The sequence below is a fragment of the Thunnus maccoyii genome, chromosome 3 (assembly GCF_910596095.1).
Source record: "Thunnus maccoyii chromosome 3, fThuMac1.1, whole genome shotgun sequence".
Taxonomy (NCBI): Eukaryota; Metazoa; Chordata; class Actinopteri; order Scombriformes; family Scombridae; genus Thunnus; species Thunnus maccoyii.
Genome location: NC_056535.1, coordinates 24,851,174 through 24,860,063, shown reverse-complemented (window position 1 = coordinate 24,860,063; position 8,890 = coordinate 24,851,174). Strand labels below are relative to the sequence as shown.

Here is an 8,890-nt window from a genome sequence, read left to right as displayed (position 1 = left end):
TGTTAGAATGAGCCCTTTTTATCTACAAAGGGAGCGGGTCTTCTTCTGTGGAGGCCGCCATGTTAAGGACTGTCGTTAAGCTAACAGTGAGAATGGATTTGGATTGTGCGGCGCAGCAGCAGCAGGACACCGCCAGGGAGCAGCTGGAGAGAGAAGCAACCAGAGAAACAACCAGGAGAGTTAGCTTGTTTGTCATTGTTGCTAATGATATCAGACTGGTTAAGCAGCAGCCACAAAGTTCTGTTAACTAACAAACAAGATGACCAACAGCTACAAATGGACGCTATGACATGAATACTTCATCTCCATGAAAGAAAGAAGAAGATGTCAGATAACGTGAGTCAGATACAGCTTCTCTCTCTCTGTCTCTTTGGTCGCTAATTTCATCTCTGAAAGTTAAATATCTCTCTTTGTGGCTGTTGTGTGAATTTATCTCCTTAACAAGAATGCAGCAGAGATCATATAATGTGCAGTGGGTAGTTTGCTTGTTGATGTTACAGTGAGCGGTCTGGACTCACTCATTCATTTGGAATTGATCCCGTTTTTAATTGAGTGGTTGTTCAGTCACCTGTTGATGTGTGTGTGATTAGTGAATGAGTGTGCAGGAGGTCTGGCTGCTGGCTCGTGAGAATTTCTTCAGTTCGTTTTTAAGCTGAATCTATATTGAGTAATAAGCTTAAAGTAACTAGAATAATAAGTGTTAACATGTCAGCTTTGTAGACTATATTTTATATGTTGTGCATATAGATAAGAATGTGTAAGTCATGTATTTGATACATGCATTAATACTTTCTGATGTGAACCTACACTTTTAGATCTGTGAATGTTTTTAGTGTTCAATCTTTCTAGTATTCAGCACTGATCTGAACCTGTATCAGATTATAAGCTTTGTGGTACTTTATATATTTCCATAGACTAAGAAAATACATAGGAAACATTTGTAAATCATGTGATATGTTGTCTATTTCTGATGAGAACATAAATCTGTTGTCACAATAGAACAATACTAAAAATTTGAATTTCGTTTTGTTGGTAAAATGACACATTCTGAACCACTGCACAGCTAAAATGAGCACTTCTTTGTTTAAAAACAATATGTTTATGCTATGTCTGCACCATTCAGGGGTTTTTGTTTTTGAAAGCAAATTGTTTTATGGCATATAAAATTGCCGCCCAGCTCTCTGATTTCATCAGGTAGAGACAATGATATAGTTTGATGCAGTTTGTTGTAAGATTCCATGTTGGTTTTCCTCCTGTCCTCCCCGATTTTTTGAGTCACCAACCACCACTGATACAGATGTCCTGCAAGATATATATAGATGTCCTGCAGGATATACAGATGTGTTGTAGGACAGTAAACTTTCCTGTAGGACTTCTGAAGTTTAACGCATTGTCCAACACCTGAATAGTAGCTGAGTAGCTAAGAGTTAGCAGTGTTGAGCCTTGACTCTTTATTATGAAGGTGAAACAGCCCAGTTTCCTATAGTTTATGGCTTCCACCGGCTACCTTGACATATCTTGGCTGCCGCCCTGAGGTGAGGACTGGAATTGAGGAAGTGGGGCGGGTCCTTCTCCCTTGTTGAAGGGATGGGTACAATACACGCATGGCATCCATCTCCCGGCTCTCTTCCTGTTGGAGCCACACTGCGGTCAGGTACTTTAAGGGTCGAGCTTTGGGGTTACAACTTTGTGAAATATTACAGTTTCCGCACAGTAATCCGATATGATAGGATCCGGATAGGTTATCTGAAAAGGTGGCATGAAAGGTAGATAAAGATAACGAGAGTGAGGCACTCGTGATTGATGCTATAGCACAGCCAAGTGGCCTCTGAATGTATTACAACTACATATTGTCAAGCAATATTAGGTAACATCTTGACCTATTCAAGCATAGGATTGATTACATGTTATTTCTCTAAGGGTCCAGACATACATTTCCCACTGCTGACAGTCACTTAAATATTTTTAATTGCTCATTTAAGAATAGTTAACACTGCTGATATATAGCACTATATCATGATTTGATAGCACCACAGTGGTACAGTAGTTCAAAAAGGGACATCCCTCCTTCTACGTTGTTCAGCAGTGATGAGGCAGCTGCAGTGCTGTCCGCTGTCTAATTATAGATGGACATTTGCCCCTTTGGAGAACGTTATTATTAGAAATCTCACAGGGCAGTTGACTCAATAACTATGCAAAGGATTTCAGTGAGGGAATCCAATTTTAATTAGTGGCAAATTATGCAACTTCACGGTTCACTACATAACTGAGCAACAGAGCTGATAAAAATGAAAAATAAACACAATTGAGGGGGGAGTCAAAAGGTGTGTATGTAGGCCCATTTGTAAATCTAGAGGGAGAGGCTTGTTGCTCAAGAGGGTTTTAGAGATGATAATACTGGCAGGGTATGCTTACTTTCCTTTCACTGGCGGAGGAAATAGGCTACCATATCCCCTTGTCTTTCACAGAGGCTCTAGTTGGCACTTTTGTCCACAGGGAATGAGCATTGAAGGGATACACTGACATATGGTGACGGACAGATGGCTGTTCATAAATGCACTGGTTTCCTGCATATCAACAGAATCCAGAAAGTGAGTGCATCTCCAGGGATATTTACAAATGAATCAGCAGAATGCATAAAAACTTGTGAATTAAGTGGGTTTAAAAACACCAGAAAAGATTCTGCAAATATGAATCCATCCTGTGAGCGAGGCAGGAGCTGCACTTAAAGAAAGGTTGAAGTGGACACTCTAGAAAATGGTAAAGGTGAAGAGTTTAGAGTGGCAGTCTAACCGAGCTCAGGTCATGTTACAGTGAGGCCAGCGGGTGTATGTGTGTGAGTGTATCTGCAGGGATCCCTAAGGCATCGTCAGGATCATGACCGTTCAAGAGATCACCAGATTCAAAGAGAAAACATTAAACATGAGCACAGACCCAGTTCCACAATTTATTCCAAAATAAATCTTGTCAAGTAATCGGTTACATCTTACGAAGTCCAGAAAAAATACATCACAGTGGGAGTCATAACCGTAGTGTGTTCAGTGCTTTGTTTAAAATGGGAAAACATGTCAGTAAAAAGGCGAGTTAAGGCACTTTTACCTAAGAAATCAGGTACTGTGACATTTCATATCAACATTTTGTTCGGGGTTTGTGTTTTGTGTAAGGCAGAGTTTTTCAGATTTTAAATAATTTTTAAGACTTGGAGGATTTATGCAACAATTTGTGACACATATGTTTATAAAAGAAAAGAAAGCTGAGAACAGGAGTTATGTAATGTAATAACAGTGTGTCAACACAGCAGCTCAGATAGATGGAGGGCAACTCTGCGTGTGCTCCATTTTCTCTCTTTTTCTCTGCTTGAGACTCAGGAGTCGGGATCAGGCACAACCTGCCCCCCCTTATAATCAACTGGGTTTATCTAGTGGTTCAAGTGTAAAAGTCTTTCCCAACATCCATCCATCAAACCTGGAGTCAGTGCTTTACATGTGCTCTGGGTGGTTCTGCAAACAATTGATGAACTCTTTGACTGGGTGGTTGTTGAAGCAGATCTGATAAACAGCAGTGAAAAGAGGAAACCTGGAGAGAGACGGAAGAATGGTTTAAGAATGATTGAAATGATTAAAGGAATAGTTTGGCGTTTATCTGATTTCTTGCCAAGAGCTAGATGAGAAAATCAATACCACTCTAATGTTTGTATGCTAAAGAGGAAGCTACGGCTAGAAGCCAGTTAGCTTAGCTTAGCGTAAAGACTGACAGCATGGGGAAACAGCTAGCCTGAATCTGTCTGATGGTAACAAAATCTGCCTACCAGCATCTAAAGCTCACTACTTCCAGTAACTTCCTGGCATCTCTACTGGTTCCCTGGCAACCTCATAGTGACAAGCAAGTCATTGCTCCCAGCTCCCGGCACATAACCTCCAATAAAACCACAACTTTTTTTGTGTCATTTTTACACTTTGTTTTTTTGTACGGATTAAACGAACAAGATATCCCATGTTAATTAGTGCGCTTTAGAGGTGCTGGTAGGTGGATTTTGTTGCTTTTGGACAGAGCCAGGCTAGCTGCTTCCCACTGCTCCCAGTCTTTGTGCTAAGCTAAGCTAACCAACTGCTTGCTGTGGTATCAATCTTGTCGTCCAACTATTCCTTTAAATACCATGTACATTTTTGCACAAGTTAATGTGAACTCAATCAGAGCTCTTCTAAAGATAACAGTAAAATCCTGATTCAAATGCTCAGATGTTTATCAAATGTATGAGCAGTTGTAGAAATGATTGGTATCCATTCACAAGCTATCTTGTGACAAAGAAATCCTCTTAATAAAACATGAAACAGACTCACTTTTCCACCATCTTTTTCTGTTTCAAAATGTCGTGGACCTCAGATGCAGTCGCTGGACCTTGAAGCTTCTGACCGTTCAGCAGCTCATTTTCTAACTGCTCAATGGTCTAAACAGAAAGATGTTTGATATTCTTTTATTATGTTGTTCATAAAGAGAAGTGAGAGATATTATTAAGGTGAAACACAGAAGCAGAGAAAAGCTGTTCCTCATACTTTGCCTGTTTTGGCGAAAGCTTCTCCAATCTTGCGGTTGCGTCCGCCGTAGCAGGTTGTGATGAGGTCAGCAACGCCGCAGCTCTCCAGGAACGTGGCGGGGGAGACAGGGCAGTTTGTGCAGAAGACCTTGGCGAAGGCAATCATCTCCATCAGGCCGAGACGAATCACTGCTGCCTTGGTGTTGTCGCCGAATCCCAGGCCATCACAGAAACCTGCTCCCACTGCTACAATGTTCTGCAGTAACAGTGAAGGATAAATGCTGCTGTGAGTTCACTGCACTTTTTCACAGGTTATGTTCTAATGCACGTAAATAATGTAACTGTTAAGATGAAGAAGTAATAGCCTTGAAGGATTTTCTTTAAATAGATCATCTTCATATCATTTCTAACAACTATTATCTATCTCATATCTTTTTACTTTTTTTATACACACTTATTAAATAATATTTCTATATAATAAAAGTCCCAAATGATCAAAAGTAAAAAGGAGATTATTGATGAGATTATTTGCAACATTTAGAGTTGAAGATTTTTTCAACCAATATTACAAAATGCACCCTGAAGAAGAACAGATGCAACTCTTAAAACATATCATTTAAAAGTTTTCACTGGAAATGTTTTGGGTTAATTAGCCTTTTAGCATTTTTAAAATATGTCTGAATGACTGCACATATCTATGCTAATACTGAATTTTAAGTTAAAAATATTAAACTAATGAAAGACGATCTATGTAAATATGTGAGCATCTTTTTCACCTTTACAACTTTTTTATGTGTTTTTAAATTGTACAATAATGTATTTTTAAGCGTTGTTCAAAGGATTGTGAATATCAAGAAGATCTACCTTGAGTGCACCGCAGATCTCCACAACATCAGACTCTGGTACCACAGTCACACGGAAGTTGGTGGTCTGCATCAGCTCCTTCAGTATGGGCCCGTGTGCTTTATCTTTGCAGCCTATATCCAGAAAAAAAATCATTATTAGTCTCCACAGTGCAGCACTGAAGAAACTGATACTGTATCAGACATTGATTAACTTCCAGATATAATTAAGTCATGGTGTGAACTGCAGATGTTACAGATGTTCCTCCTCAACCACAACTGGAGCCTCACTGAAAATTGCTTTGTACATCCAGTTTGGGGAAAATTAATGTGTTGTTAATGTCTATATTTTAATAGATGATTTTCTTCTGTAAGCATTGTATTGTGATTCAATATTTCACTGTGACCTACTTTAATAAGAGCTATTTTCAAAAAGGTAAATTGAGGTCATTAAAGAATTAAACTTATTGCCATACCGATGGTCGTCTCACAGAACTTCTCCTCAGCGACCTCGTTGGCGATGTTGGCTCCCATGAGGACTGTCATGGTGATCCCCAGCTTCCCTCGGATGACTTCAGAGATCAGCTTCAGACCCTCGGGACTGGCATCGACACCCTGGAGCAGACACAAAACTCTCAAAATCAAACAGTCCACGTTCCCCAGTGTGTTGTAAGGAGGAGATCTTCCAGAGAGGACAGGAAACTTTGTGTTTCATCATCAAAAGTCGCTACCTTGATAAGAGACATCCCTACGACGTCCTTCTTGATGTGGTCTTTGATGGTGTCACACACTCTGAGAATGAACTGGTGAGGGACCACAAAGATCAGGATGTCGGCGCCCTTCACAGACTCAGCCAAGTCTGGAACAGCCACCTGATGAAGAGAGAGGAAGTACAACCAGACTTCAATCATATGACAACACACCAACACAGAGAATATACAACAAATTCGTGATTCTGTCTGTTGTTGAAGAGGGGGTTTTTTTTGTGCTTACCACATTGGGGGGCAGCTTGTGACCAGGCAGATATTTCACATTTTCGTGATCTGTGTTGATGATTTCTGTGAGTTTACGGCCGTTCACCGTCTCCTCAAACACCCACATGTTCACCTTTGTGTCAAACTTGTCATGTTTGGCTGCGTTGGCACCCACAATTTTGGCAATGGCAGAGCCCCTGTAGACACGGAGACATGAACTTATTGTTCCCCAAAAACTGTCCTCTATTTTAATATAAACTATACTGTAAATTGATTTATACTGGGCTTTGGGAGTTTCTCAGTTCTAATGTGGTGCTAAAGTGATATTGGAAGAAAGAATTATCAAAAGAATAGACAAGTCATTAATTCTCTGATATTACTCTGGCTGATACTGACCTTTTATTTATATGGAAGGAAATATTCTCAGGGAAATGCAACAAAATATAACATTTTTAATATATAAACATGGATTTTAATTAATTAATATAATATTATAATATAATCTATTTATTATAGTTCGTTTTTAAAGAATTTAAATACAGTAATGCATCTCAAAGTTTCTGTTCTCATGAGCAGCTGACATTTGGATCTCCATTAGTCTGGGTTGTAGTGGAGAAATTTGGTGTCAAATGACTTAAAAAGTTTTTTTCGGATGCTTTTCTAGAAAAGAATACCACTACAGGTGAAACATAGATACCAGCTGATCGTTGTTTGGATATAAGGATCGTCCCATTTAAAGACGGGCTATTGAATATCCAAATAACATGGGCTGAGAGCCAAGAAATCCTAATTTAAGAATCATATGTCAGTGTGGAAGTTTGGGCACCTATTGGTGAGACTTTTGTCCTGCCACAACTAATTTAAATGTCACGCTGGCTGAGGGACATCAACACTACATGACTGATGAGTCAGCACAAATGCTGCTGAATAATAAAAGGGCAGCAGCAGTTTCTTTAATAAAGGTCTTGGGAGTGTTGAGGCATTAAAGGTCATCATATTCTCAGAGAGTCAGTGTCAGTCTCAGAAGACCCCCCACTCTGCAAAGTCCTGTAAAACAGCTGAACTTTATGAATAATTTACAAGGACGACTTTATCCTTCTATCCACCAAGTTTGGCGCGTTTTAGGCAGCATTCAGAAATAAAAACAAACTTGAAACTGCGTGTGGCAGCATATCCAGGGCGCAGAAATACCACACGCAGATATGGTGACTATTGCGCACCACTCACCCCCCTTTAAGAGCATGACTATAACTCCACATTGAAAGGCATCTTTAAGTTACCCATAGTTACTTTAACTCCTCCAACAATCCTGCACTCACCAGTTACCAGAGCCAATGACACAGACTTTCTTCGGCGCTGCCATCATGTGTTTGACCTTCCAGACGGAGCTGCTGCCGGTGCGACGACAGACTGAAGCGGGACAAAAAGGTATTTATACCAGACACGCAGCCGAGGCTCAGACACTCCCTCTCCTGTTGGTTGGTCTGCTCTGTCAGGCACAGGATTCTCTCTCTCTATCCAATAATAATCATCTTTATTAGCATGAACATTATAGCCGGAGCTCCTTTTTTTCACACAGTGACATCCTAAATAATAGGTTCACAGTGTTACTGCAGGAAATAAAGTACTGACCCCTAAAACACGTGCCAATCTGAAGTTGAGAGGATTAGTCGATTAATTGATTTTTTGATCAACACAAAAGTAATCATAACATGTTTGATAATCATTTTTCAAACCCAAATGCCAAACACCTGGTTCAAGCTTCTTAATTTTGAGAATTTGCTGGTTTTCTTTGTCTAATGTGACAGTGAAGTTCATGGGTTAACTAGGTTTTAGACTAAACATTTGCAGACATCATATTGAGTTTTAGGACATTTTTATGGGCATCTTTAGTTTTTTTTTTCCTGAAATTTTAGACAAATGAATAATCGATTGAGAAAATAACTTCCAGATTAATAGTTACTGAAAATAATAGTTGTAGCCCAATTATAATCCGTACAAAAAAATATTCAAGCAGTCTTTCATTACAGAGGTTAGGTATAAAGTCACTGACACTAGAGCTGCAATGATTAGTCCATCAACAGCAAATTAATCACCAACTTTGATAATTAATCGTTTTGAGTAATTTTTTTTAAGATTTCCAAATTCCAGCTTCTCAAATACTAATGTTTTCTGGTTCCTTTAGTCTTCTATGTAAGTAAACTAAATTTTCAGATTTTTTTTTTTGATTAAACGATTAACGGAGAAGATAATTGCAAGATTTAATAGCTGCAGCCCAAATATAATAAACAGAAATAGTAAAGCAGTGTTTCATTATGCAAACAAACAAAGTTACAGACACAGACAGAAACTTGCAGACAGTATAGTTTTACATATCCTTTATTATAACATAATAAGAACATACAGAAAAATAGGTTTGGTCCATGAAAAAGTCTGCAGATTCAAATAATACTACAGTCCAGTACCCCCCCCCCCCCACCCTCCCACCCCCCAGTGTTGTGTTTTACACCCCCCACACTCATTTCAAAATCTTGTACCTG

General features: G+C 39.3%; 1 protein-coding gene across 1 annotated transcript; it reads right to left on the bottom strand.

The window, feature by feature from the left end:
• Positions 1–2,933: 2,933 nt before the first annotated feature.
• On the bottom strand, positions 2,934–7,776 carry gpd1b (glycerol-3-phosphate dehydrogenase 1b). Its single transcript, XM_042406347.1, has 8 exons — positions 7,670–7,776; positions 6,370–6,547; positions 6,108–6,248; positions 5,853–5,991; positions 5,399–5,511; positions 4,554–4,790; positions 4,341–4,447; positions 2,934–3,576 (listed from the first exon to the last, which is right to left on the bottom strand). Exons 1-8 carry the CDS (start codon positions 7,714–7,716, stop codon positions 3,480–3,482), a joined length of 1,059 nt encoding a protein of 352 aa, XP_042262281.1. The 5' UTR covers positions 7,717–7,776; the 3' UTR covers positions 2,934–3,479.
• Between the last annotated feature and the right edge of the window lie 1,114 nt (positions 7,777–8,890).

What these genes read in the sequence shown, in the direction of transcription:
- gpd1b (XM_042406347.1), bottom strand. Translation starts at nt 7,716, where the DNA reads ATGATGGCAGCGCCGAAGAAAGTCTGTGTCATTGGCTCTGGTAACTG. An exon ending in GTCATTGGCTCTGGTAACTG is followed by an intron (nt 6,548 to 7,669) that starts GTGAGTGCAGGA and finishes CCGTGTCTACAG; the next exon opens with GGGCTCTGCCATTGCCAAAA. An exon ending in AGATCTGCGGTGCACTCAAG is followed by an intron (nt 4,791 to 5,398) that starts GTAGATCTTCTT and finishes CTGTTACTGCAG; the next exon opens with AACATTGTAGCAGTGGGAGC.